A 12,745-nucleotide genomic window follows, 5' to 3' on the forward strand; every position below is an offset into this window, starting at 1 on the left:
GTGTGTGTGTGTGTGTGTACGTGTGTGTGTGGGGGTGTCTCTCTTCTAATCTGTGACACTCAGCCTTTTGGTTGGCAAAGCTAGTGATCTGTTATACAATTCAAAGGATTTTTGTACGTTGGCCACAAATACATTAGAACAGACACTGAGTCTCTCAAGGGAGCTGAAGATAACCTGAGAGAAATTGGTCTGGTTTTGCTTTGTCTTGTTTTCTTCTTTTCACTGCCTTTGGGGGCCAAAAGGCTGGCACCACTTTAATAGAGACCTTCCTTCCTACTGAAGGAAGGAAGAATCTTATGTTCCCTGGCTTTTCAGTGGTTTTCAGGGATTTTTGGCATTCCTGACTCAGTGAGCCATAACTTTAGCCTCTGTCAAGACCTCCACACTGGGTGCCCAGATGTCCCCTTAAATGAGGAACCAAGACATCAAAGCAGATGTGAGCCCACCCTAATGACCTCATCTTAACTCTGGTATATGCGGTGCTCCTATTTCTTTTTTTTTTTTTATAAGACAGTTGCATCTTTATTTTAATTTTTTTATGTATCCGGGTGTTTTGTCTGCATGCATGTCTATGTATCACATTGATACTGCCCAGAAGAGGCTGTCAGATCTCTAGAACTGGAATTACAAAATCTTCCATGTGGGTGCTGGGACTAAATCACACCTTCTAGAAGGACATCCAGGGCTCTTAGCTACTGAGTCCTGTCACCAGCCCCCGGGGACCTTATTTCTATAGCTAAAATCTGAGTATTAAGAGTTGGGGTCTCAACCTATGTAATTTAGGCACACCAAATTCCACCCATAACAGTGACCTGTCTGATCCCACCTTTGTTTAGTTGTTTCTGGAAGTACTTACTGCTTCCCTAGTGGGCAGTTCCATAACCCGACTTCATGGCTCAGTCATGAAATAACTGATTTCTCTGGTCCCTTGCTGAGTGAATCATTATGATCTCAGCATTGTCTCGGAAAGAGGGAAAGGCCTTTGTTAAAAAATCTCTTTCTCTGGCCTGCTGGGTCTTTTGAGTTTTATAATCATATTCTCTAGAGTAGCGCAATGTTCAGGAGGGGACTTCATCAAAACGCTGTTCCTGAAGTGTGTTAGCCTCCAGAGATTTGCTTGTGATTTCCTTCAGTGGAGCTTCAAAGATTACCAACAAGAGGCTGAGAAAGCTATTTCTTTGGTATTGTTATTGGAAATAGAAGGAGAACAATGGTCTATTTAATAACCATTATCATTATCTTTTTCCCAGATTGAATTAAAATTGCTTTAATATTCTATTATAAAATTCCTGGCAAAAATGCTGTCAATCATTTTTTCTTATTTTCACCAGCCCACTAACAATGAACTTAAAGCTAATTTGGAGAGGGAGAGAGAGAGAGAGAGAGAGAGAGAGAGAGAGAGAGAGAGAGAGAGAGAGAGAGAGAGAGAGAGAGAGAGAGAGAGAGAGAGAGAGAGAGAGCGCAAGAGTGTAAAAATGCAGCTTTTGAATCGAAAGAACTGAAATGTTATATATGGTAGGATTACTATAGCTTCTAGCATTTTCCTAGTCTGGGCTTAGCGTTTTTTGCTGGTGTGAGCAGACCTGGTGGGAATGACGACTATATTTGTAGCAGCCACTTGGGCCATGTTTGTAGAAAACCTCAGCATGCAAGAGACCGTAGAAGGTAAATGCTGTAGACACAGATCACACAGATCCTGGGCTCGTTTCCAACGGTTTTACGAACTTACCAAATGTGAAAAGCTTTCTCTATCTCCATCTTCATGGTACCTCAACTTTGTTATTTCAATCAGTGGAATTCATAAGGCTACGTAGGGCTGTTATGAATGTTAACAAAATTAATTATGTAAAGCACACAGAACAGTGCCGGCCACATAAGCATTGCTTCCTAATGTCACCCATCATTATCTGTAACCCATTATTAAGGATTTTAAAACCATTATTGAGTTCTTCCTGTAGGCCGTAGGAGGGACTTCCATATAGAATTCTAGGTGCATAATACGTTCCGCAAGCTTCGTATGGAGCATAGTTCAAGATTCTCTCGACACTTCCTCCTTTGATACTATTATTGAGCTCTTGAGTGTGTTTCATGCCTTTAGACTGATTAGCTCTTCCTGCTGAGATGGTCTTGTCCTTTGCTGAGAGTGTACAGATGGGAGCTGCACACAGGGAAGTGTTCTGAGGAGCAGCAGGGACAGGTTGGACAAGTCTGCAGGACGCTGCATGGGGTTTTAAAATGTCCTCTCCTGCTAGCATTTACTGCGTAACAGGAAAAGGGGAGGATGGCCCATTGTTTACTGACCTCTTTGAATTTTGACCAAATAATTAAAAGAAACTTTCACTATATCTTTCAGAAAATGGCTTTGAAATTCAAAAACGCCAAACGAATCGAAGGCCTGGACCGCAATGTGTGGTGAGTGTCTTAGACAGAGGGTATGTGGTAAAGCTTCCTGTGGGCCCTTAAGTTGGATTCTTAACTTCACCTGCAGTTCAGTAAAGAAGCCATTCATTTAATTCACCATTAAAATAAAATGGCGGAAGCTAGCCATCCATACCTATGCCACTTTACTCATTTAGCAAATGTACTCCTCCGGGCTAGCAGTGAATATACAGTAGAGAAAACCTAAAAATAAGTTTGACTAGTGCTTTTGTGAAATTTACAACTAACTGTTTCCTTTTCTGTTTTTCTTGAAATAAGACCTTGCTATGCATGTGGCCCAGGCTGGCCTCCTTTTGCCTCAGGCTCCCCAGTGCTGGAATTATGGGGATTACAGGGATTATAGTTTTTCTTATTTGCTCTCCTTTTAGCAGTAGATAAGAAAAATTAAACATGGCATAGTGGCTCATGCCTTTAATCCCAGCACTCAGGAGGCAAAGGTAGGCAGATCTCTGTGACTTCAAGACTAGCCTGATCTACAAAGCAAGTTCTAGGACAGTCAGGGCTCTTTTACACAATGAAACCCTGTCTCAAAAAAACAAAAACAAGAAAAATTAGTAACAGCTCCCCACATATGTATGTATGTATGTATGTATGTATTTATGTATGTATATATCATATGTATATATGATTGCATACACACACACATATACATATAACCATATATTGGAATGTATATGTGTGCCACGGACCACCCCAGACGGGTATGGGGGGTCCCTGGAATGAGGGTCCTTGAAGCTAGGTGGGTAAGGATTCCGCAGTGACTAACAAACACAGAGGCAGTTTCAATCTGAGTGGATTTTGCAGCTCTCAAACAGGGGATTTTATACATTAAAAAAACCTTAGAAACTATATCCAGTAAAACAATTACAAATACCAACAAAATCATTTGGCATAGTAAAGCACAAAAATCATCCAAGCATTACAACTCTGAAACTGTATATTCAGTGAATCACAAACAGAACAGGTAACATCATCATAAATCATCAAAATATAACAATTCTAAAAGGATGTATTCAGTGGGGGCTGTCGTCCAAGGCTATGGCATATTTCCAGGAGCAGGTTAATAAATCTTTAAGAGTCAGTGCTCTTAACCACTGAACTAACTCTCCAGCCCCATGGTCAATTATTATTTAACATCTAGTGCCTGACTTTTTATAAATCTTCAATATGTAAATTTAAACTATTTTAATTCTTTCTAATTAAGGCTTTCTTTACCATATATCAAAACCCACCTCCGATGACACATGTGTAGCCATATGAAATTTTATTGTTGGGAAAGTTTTTATCATAATAGTGTAGTAAATGATTTAGAAAGTAAAGCGTTGGTTTCCCTGGGGATAAGGTCATGTTAGTGGCCTCATCTCTAGGGATGGTTTCTTACCCATTATTCTCGCTTAAGATCTTGGCCTAGGCTACCAGGAACATGTAAATAAGAAAAGGAATAAGAGAAAACAAAACAGATAGATTGCCATGAGAACTATGGTTCAATATTTTTTCTCAGGCGAAGAGTTCCACAACCAGTTCCAGGAGGCCTCCCCCTTTTGAGGTCAATCGCCTCAGTCTGTGGAATTTGTCACACAGATCCTACTGGAGGTGGTGTGGCATATGTGTGTGTGATATGTCCCTGAAATATAAATGTCCCTGAATTGACTTCTCTAAGGAAGTTGATATTATTAGTTCAGTCACCATTTGCTAGATAAATTCACCTTGTGGGCGTAACATTTTTGTTGGGAACTCATTGGGTTTTGGTTCAATGATGAGGACGTATTACACTGAAGCTAACTCGGTAATTACAGTGCTTCCTAATCTTTGTGGTTGTTTTGTTTTGTTTTTAATCAGGGTTGAATTTACTAAATTGGCTGCGGATCCTTCTGTGGTGAACCTTGGACAAGGCTTTCCAGATATATCCCCTCCTTCATATGTAAAAGAAGAGTTATCAAAGGCTGCATTTATTGATAACATGAATCAATACACAAGGGGCTTTGTGAGTCTATCAGGGCCATGTGGGGATACATTGATGTGCCATTCTGGGGTGTGTGTGTTTGTGTCTAAACTTAGAGGAAATTGACTTTCTAGGATCAACTGTCTTAACCTGGAAATTCAGGAGCCCGTTGCTCTCACCTCTTAGGCTGAGTCTTCTCCAATTTCCAGGAATTTTTCAGGCCCATTTTGGCTGTTCATTGACTACTGTTCTAAAATGAGATCTCGTGACATCAAGGGACGGGAAAAATATTCTCTCAAAGCACCTTTGCTATCTCATTAACACTCATGTAGCCTTGGCATTGGCTTCTTAAAGAGCCCTGCCTCTAACTACTTAGCATTGGCTTCTTAAAGAGCCCTGCCTCTAACTACTTAGCATTGGCTTCTTAAAGANGCATTGGCTTCTTAAAGAGCCCTGCCTCTAACTACTTAGCATTGGCTTCTTAAAGAGCCCTGCCTCTAACTACTTAGCATTGGCTTCTTAAAGAACCCTGTCTCTAACTACTTAGCCTTGGCTTCTTAAAGAGCCCTGTCTCTAACTACTTAGCATTGGCTTCTTAAAGAACCCTGTCTCTAACTAGACACTCACTTCCTCTCTAACTCTGTCTTCTGTGCTGAAAGGCCCAGGTATCCAGACATTTCTTACATTAAGGTTAACTTTGAATTTGAAATTCCAAGCAGTCCACATAGAGCATTAGTATGGGGATAGGAGAACAGGGGAAACAGCAAGACTGACCCGACCTGGATTGTCATGGGGCTAGGAGGGGGTCTTATGGTCTCATTGTCTTCATTAAGATGTCTATTGCTATGCCAAAATACCATGGCAATTTGGGGAAAGGGTTTGTATTATCTTACAACTTGTAGTCTATCATCCAGGGAAGCCAGGAAAGGAACTCAAGGGAAGAACCTGGAGGCAGGAGCTGAGGCAGAGGCCATGGACAGATGAGTGTTGCTTACTGGCTTGCTCCTCATGTCTTGCCCAGCCCAGCTTCCTTGTAACACCCAGAACCAACAGCCCAGGGATAGCACTGTCCACAATGAACTGGGCCTTCTCACATCAATCATCAATCAAGAAAATGCACCACGGTTTGTGGATAAGCTAGTCTGGGAGCCAATCTGAGAGTGGGCATTTTCTTACTTGAGGTTCCCTCTCCCAAATGACTCAAGCTTGTGTCAAATGAACATGCAAGTAGCTGTTACACTCACTAACTGACCAGTCTATAAGCCTCCATATCAGACCCGAAACTATAGAAGTTGTAGAAGAAAAATATAAGGGGAAAGGTCAAGATACTGGGATAGGATATGATTTTTTTGATAAGGCTCCAAAAACTCAGGTAACCATAGCAAAAAATAGACAAATTTGCTTACCATCAACTAATCATCAGGGAACTGTAAACAAAGCCACAAGAAATTACCTCATCCCCGTACAGATGGTTATTATTTAAAAAGCAAAGCATAACAAAGAAAGGAGAGGAAAAAATCTCTCCTATGCTCTTGATATTACTGTGCACCTGTCACAAAAAGCACAAGTAGGACCAGCAAACTGGGACAGTGGGTGGAGTCAGGTGTCAGGGCTGAAAACCTGAGTTTGATCCTTGGGACGTGCATGGTGGAAGGAGAGAAACAATTCTCTAATAGTTCTCTAACCGCCACAGGTGTACAATGTGTCATGGATACCCAAAACACAATTAATAAGTGTAAAAAAATATTAAAGGAGCAACACACATAGAAATATCTGGATTTCTATCCAAAGGGAATAAAGTCAATATATCATAGACAGCCTGCCCCATGTTTACTGAAGTGCTGGTCACTGTAGCTAGGATACTGAATTAGTCTAGGTGACTGACCCTCACAGAAGAATGGGAGAAAATATGACACCTTCTGCAGGAGACTATTCTGCCGTGGGAAGGCTGTGAAGCAGACACACACAGCACAGTGGGTGGAACCAGCAAACATCATGTCAACTGGAGCACTGAGGCAGACACAGAAGGACAAGGGCTGAGCATTCTGTCTCATGCGTAAAAGCTGTAAAATGTAGATGTAAAGGTAGATGAGAGTTGAAGAGTAATTGGCTAGAGGCTTGGAAGAACAACTGGGAAGAGAGACAGGGAGATTAATAACAGATACCGAGATCCATCGAGATGGTAGGAAAAAATTCTCATCTTCTGCAGCACAGGCAGGGATTATAATTCACAATAACCTGGTATATATTTGGAGACCTATACTAGAAGACAGACGCTTGAAGCTTCCAAGAGAGGTTAAAGGCAAATACTAATTACTGATTTTATCTATATACTGTGGTCTTGTGGTGAGGTATCACTGCCCCTTACATATATGCAGTTATTACATGTAAGCTAAAGTATGAATGGCCTATTCTAGAATATGAGTTGAACCCAGGGCAAATTCTGTGTTCCCAAACCTTCTCTTCTGTGAATACTCTTCATCAGAAGCAAGTTTTCAGAACCATTCATAGAGAAGCCCTCAAGATGCAAAAGCTTTTCAAGTTTATTGCCACTTTGCAGATACAAATTTAGAGGCTGGAGCCACTTGGTGATTAAGACCACTTGATGCTCTTGACCCGGGTTCAGTTCCAAGCACCTACAGGGTGGCTCACCTACCTGTGATGTGGTGTCAAGTCCAGAGAATCAACAGCCTCGTCTGGCCTCTCCTAACTCCACTCATTTGGTGGACATACACACGTGTAGGCAAAATACACACTTGGGGATAATACAAGGTATTAAACCCAAATTTAAAACTAGTTACATTACTTCAAAGAAGTAGTTTTCATAATGAATTTCAAGGTGGGTTTTTGTTTTGTCCTAATCTTGAATACAACAGGGTCATCCAGCACTTGTGAAAGCTCTATCCTGCTTATATGGAAAGGTTTATCAACGTCAAATTGATCCAAACGAAGAAATCCTTGTGACCGTGGGGGGATATGGGTCTCTCTTTAACTCCATCCAAGGACTGGTGGACCCAGGAGATGAAGTAAGTGCATGAACATTGTCATGACCCCCATGCTTCCGTCTGTCCTGTGTTAGAAACAGTCCCTCATTTTGTGTCTTTTTCACTTTCAATCCATTTTGAAGTCATGTAATGATGATGATGCAGTAAAGCTAGCTGTCCTTAAATGTAGCGTGGGTTAAACTGCAATACGACCATAGCACACACAAAAACATTGCGCCTTTCCAGCATCCAGACTTGAGTCCTTCCCAAGGGTGCGTTCTCCCAGAGTCACCCTGTTCTGTACTCTGCATCTCAGCTCCTTCTCATGCCTTTTTGACGTGAGAGAAGTCGGACTCATACCTTTCAGTCTCTTGAGCTATTTTGTCCTTTTCACTGATTGTTATAAGTAACACAACAGGTCTGTGCACTTGTAGTGTTACTCGTTAGCTGGTGGTCAGTTTGCTTGTGGTTGTTTTTGAGGCAGGTTGCTCTCTTGCTCAGGGTGACCCACTAACGTTTTATGTGGCTGGCATACAGCCCCTCTTCCCCCACACACGGGTTCAGTAAAAAATATTAGTCCATATGTGTGTTTATAGAAATGTTTATATCCTTTTATCTAGGGCTAGCAACCATATGAATTTATTCAACTGATCATCTAAAAATGAAGAACTATATACACAGATGTAACACTTATTTATATATGCAAAGGGAAAAATAATTCTAAAATTCAGTGAACTCTCAGGTAGACATTAACATAAGAATGAAAATTAGACTTGTACTTCATATTTCATGAAATCGGGCTAGGTTTTTAAAGGATAAAAAAGCATGGGCTGCCGAGGTGGCTCACTGGGTAAAGCCGTTTTCTGCAAAGCTGGACAACCTGAGTTTGATCTCTAGAGCTGATGTGATGGAATTAGAGTCAATGCTGGCAAGTTGTGCACTCCAGTGCATGTAAGAGCATATACACAACAAATAAGTGTATTCAAAAAGTATATAAAAGTAGAAAGCTAGACAAGTATGGTAGCACATGCCTACATTCCCAGAACTTGGGAGGTCAGGGCTAGAGAAGATCTTATTTGGAGGGAAGGGAGAAAGGATACTGTCTTCACTCATTTTTCTATTTATCTGGCCAAAAACCATAACCAAGGCAACATACAAAAGAGGGTTTAATTGGGAGCCTGCTTACAGTTTCAGCAGGTGAGTAGAGACAATGTGCTGCATGGCTAGGAGCATGGCAGCAGGCAGGCAGTCATGATGCTAGAGCAATAGATGAGAGCTTTCATGTGGAAGCAACAACCATGAGGCAGAAAGAGGTGGAATGGTGTGGACTTTTGAAACCCCACTGACACATCTCCTCCAACAAGGCCACACCCCCTAATTAATCCTTCCCAAACAGTTCCACAAACTGAGGACCAAGCATTTGAATATAGGAGCCTGTGGAGCTATTCTCACTCAAATCACCACAGAGAAATAAAGGGAAAGAAACACAGAAAAATGTCCTAGTTCAGGTGGGGGGTGGGGATGCAGCAAATCAGACCAACTGCTCAACCTGAACCTGCAGCAAGGGTGATTGGAGGAGAGTTTGAGAGTCAAGAAGTCTGATCTAAAGACTAGGAAAGAGGCAGGTGACAGATACCACATACCTGGGTGGTATGCTGTGGTCATCACACAAGAACAACAGCATCCATTCTGTTCCCCCGATCCCCACGTGTTTACTCTCAAGACACTGTTTTTAAGTTAGCACTCCATTCTAGAAAGTACAGAGTCATTCCCAAAATCTGACTTCCATCACTGTCTGATATATCAAGTACAATCCTACCTTGTAGTTTGTAACTTGAAATCCAAAAAAAAAAAAGAAGGTCCTTACTGGTTTGGGTTAAAAACATCTGTTTGACAACATGATGAGTAGTCTAGGCCCCAGGTAAATCTGTGTGTGAACCTGTAATATGTGACAGTTTGGAATGTCCTCCCTGTAAGTCCATCTGTAGGTTTTCTGAAAGGCTAAGAACTCCAGCTTTGACTCGCTGGGTACCTTTATATCCAGAGTCTTCTGCACTAGGGCATTAGCTCCACAAAGACCAGACCTGTCTTTCCATTGCTGTATCCCATCACTTGCCCAGTGCCCCGGAGAAGAATTGCTGGCTGATATCCTGTGTACTTTTTTGCTTTTATCTCAGGTGATAATTATGGTGCCTTTTTACGACTGTTACGAGCCCATGGTGAGAATGGCCGGAGCAGTGCCTGTGTTTATTCCTCTGAGATCTGTAAGTCCCCTGTCATCTATGGGCATGAAGAATGTCATAAAATATCAATTACTTTGTCTCTAAAGACATAGCTAAGTCTTTTGAAAATAACGACTAAAGTAACTAAGGTGATTCATAGACTCCTCCATCAGTCTTGGACTGTCTCCCGTTGCCCATAGTTACAGCTAGCTTGTGGGGAAGAGCAACAGCTATTTTGCTAAAGGGGTTCACTGTTTCCTTTAACCAGTATGTACATAAGGCCTAGGTCCTCTGGGTTCTCGTGCGTGTGTGTATGTGTGTGTGTGTGAATGTGTGTGTTCTTTGTTAATCATTTATTTGATTACCTATGTCAGGTCTGTATTAAATCTTCTTTTTCCTTTGTTAGGTTGTCTGTAAGACAGCAAACATGAATTAATTTGTTCTATTCTTCATGCCTAGAAACCTACTGATGGGATGAAGTGGACTAGCTCTGACTGGACATTCGATCCTCGAGAACTGGAAAGTAAATTCAGTTCCAAAACAAAAGCCATTATATTAAATACTCCACACAACCCCATCGGCAAGGTGAGCGAGCCTCTCTGCTCACACAGGCTGGGAGTCACTGTTCTCTCATGTGTAGAGTAACTGGCTGTGCCCTCCTTTCTTTTCATGTGTGTAGGTGTATACCAGAGAGGAGCTGCAGGTCATTGCTGACCTCTGCATCAAGCACGACACTCTGTGCATCAGCGATGAGGTTTATGAATGGCTTGTCTATACTGGACATAAGCACATGAAAATAGGTACTGATTAAGAGAGTCTCAAGTCTGAATGTCTTTGGTCACGTGTGGAACAACTGATCGGAAAGGATTCCAGGCCAGCTTTAAAATAGTCTCTGTGATGGGTATCCGTGCGAGCACTTACAGGAAGTGGTTAGGTGGGTCAGGCTTGAGGGATTAAAGTTCAGCTGGAGGGACAAATGTTCAAGTGAGGAAATGGACTTGAGATCACATTACGAAGCTGGGACATCAGCAGAGTAGGCCTTTGCCTGTCTTTGGCTTCCTAACAAGAATCCTGCTGTTGCTCGGTGTGAAGACCCTGCCTGGCACAGAAGAGGTTCATGATTATTTGTGCTGAATGAGCTGACAAACAACAGCAAGGAATTGTAGAATGGCAAGCTATTGCTATCCTGGCCTCAGTGGAATTTTTTTTTAATGGTTTATTTATTTATTTATTTATTACATGTAAGTAGACTGTAGCTGTCTTCAGACGCTCATTACGGATGGTTGTGAGCCACCATGTGGTTGCTGGGATTTGAACTCAGGACCTTCGGAAGAGCAGATGGGTGCTCTTACCCACTGAGCCATCTCACCAGCCCCCTCAGTGGGATTTTGCCATTGCTACTGAGCTATTTTACCCAAATCCTGCATGATCTGGGATGATCCAAGCTCTCAACTGTAGCACTTTAGTGCACAGACACACAGTCAAGCAAAAAACAAAAAACAAACAAACAAACAAACAAAACAAACTCCATATGCATAATATAATAGTTTTAACTCCAAATTATATTCATAGCTCTATAACAAAGCTGTCACAGCAAATGTATTTCAGGGTTTTTTTTTTTTTTTTGACTTGGTGATTAATATTCATTTACTAGATCCTCTAGATCCTCTCGTTAAGTGATGTGCAATTTTCAAAATCAGATAAGTGGCAGCTACTGCCAATGACTTACAAAAATCATGCATAAGAAACCCTCTAAGGTGTCTTTTCAAAATTCTGTATATTGCCTTGTCCCCAGAGTGACAATGATTATACTTGGGGAACTACAGCAAAAGGAGTTGGTTCTGTGACTGTATTTAGATAGATAGATAGATAGATAGATAGATAGATAGATAGATAGATAGATAGATAGATAGATAGATAGGAGTCAGTTTTGGATGAAGGTCAGAAGCAAACTGTGTCTGCCACCTTAGGTGATGCGTAGGGACTGTGAAGAAATGGAAACTCCATCCAAGCATGGTGACATACACCTATAAACCACGCCACTCCTGAGTCTGAAGCAATGGGTCTCCAGTTCAAGGCTAGCTTGGCTGGAGAGAGGCATAAACTACAGAGCTTGACCTCAGCCACTGACCTGAGAAGGAAGCACTCACAGATGCTTCTCCACTCACAGATGCTTCTCCACTCCAGCCTCGGTTGTCAAGCCGCGCACCATGACTTACCCAGATCCCAGTCTGTGTTGTAAGCTTTATCCAAGTGTCTCTCAGACACTGGGGCAACTCCATCTGGAAATAAGTGGAATTGCAGGCTTAATGATCAGATTCAGTGTAGGAAGGGGTATACTTTTTAACAGTCATCCAAATTTTGGTGGCAGTTAGATCCCCGGAAGAGGACTAATTTTCATCAGGGCAAGTCTATAAACAGAATTTTTAGTTCAAGATGTTAATTGTATAGCTCAGTGTTATTATGTGCCCAAATTGGGTCAGAACCCACCAGACTTTATCTTGTTGATGACCTGTCTTAGGTCATTTGAACGATTTCCCAGTTGGAAATTCAGACCAAGCTTTAAAAATCAATGTTGTGGGCCAGAAAGATAGCTCATCAGAGAGGATGCTCGGTGCCAAGTCTGAGACCTGAGTTCCACCCAAAGGGCCATTGTGCTGACAGGAGTGTACTGTTTCCTTACAAGTGATTCGCACCCAGAGGACAGTAGAACTGATGTTATTTGATAAAGATATACAAGACTTTTTGAAACTTCATATTGATGGGGCACTCACAAGGGGCGGGGTGTGACATCACAGGCAATTCTGGAGTCCTGTCTCTCCTTCCACCCTTCTCTGAGATACAGAGACCCAACTCATGTGGTCAGGCTCGCCCAGTGAGTACTGTTACATACCAAATCATCTTGATGGCCCCCTCAAGACATATTTTTAACTCAGATTTGCTTTAATTGTTGCAACAGCTTATAAAATTAAATTAATGCAAAAAATATGAATTCACTATGTAATAATTTAGAAAAATGCAGTTTGTTTGCCCTGAAGCATGGGTATGCAACCAATGCCTCCTGCCTTTCATACATATAAATAATAAAATTAAACATCTAGAAAAGAAAATGGTAGTGAGCCAGGTGTGGAGGTGCACACCTTTAATCCTAGCATCCA

At 41.7% G+C, this 12,745-nt stretch overlaps 1 protein-coding gene across 4 annotated transcripts in view; it reads left to right on the forward strand.

Annotated features, from left to right (window-relative positions):
* Kyat3 (kynurenine aminotransferase 3) overlaps positions 1–12,745 on the forward strand; it is a 42,679-nt gene that overhangs the window by 13,408 nt on the left and 16,526 nt on the right. For 3 of the 4 annotated variants that reach the window (XM_021196402.2, XM_029538112.1, XM_029538113.1), the window contains 6 exons: positions 2,354–2,412; positions 4,279–4,423; positions 7,258–7,407; positions 9,543–9,629; positions 10,047–10,172; positions 10,267–10,387. In XM_021196402.2, the coding sequence (XP_021052061.1) occupies positions 2,354–2,412; positions 4,279–4,423; positions 7,258–7,407; positions 9,543–9,629; positions 10,047–10,172; positions 10,267–10,387 (688 nt within the window). Of the gene's footprint in view, positions 1–2,353; positions 2,413–4,278; positions 4,424–6,221; positions 7,154–7,257; positions 7,408–9,542; positions 9,630–10,046; positions 10,173–10,266; positions 10,388–12,745 lie in introns of those variants that run through there. The other variant, XM_029538114.1, reaches the window with a different exon arrangement.

The sequence above is a fragment of the Mus pahari genome, chromosome 4 (genome assembly GCF_900095145.1).
Source record: "Mus pahari chromosome 4, PAHARI_EIJ_v1.1, whole genome shotgun sequence".
NCBI lineage: Eukaryota > Metazoa > Chordata > Mammalia > Rodentia > Muridae > Mus > Mus pahari.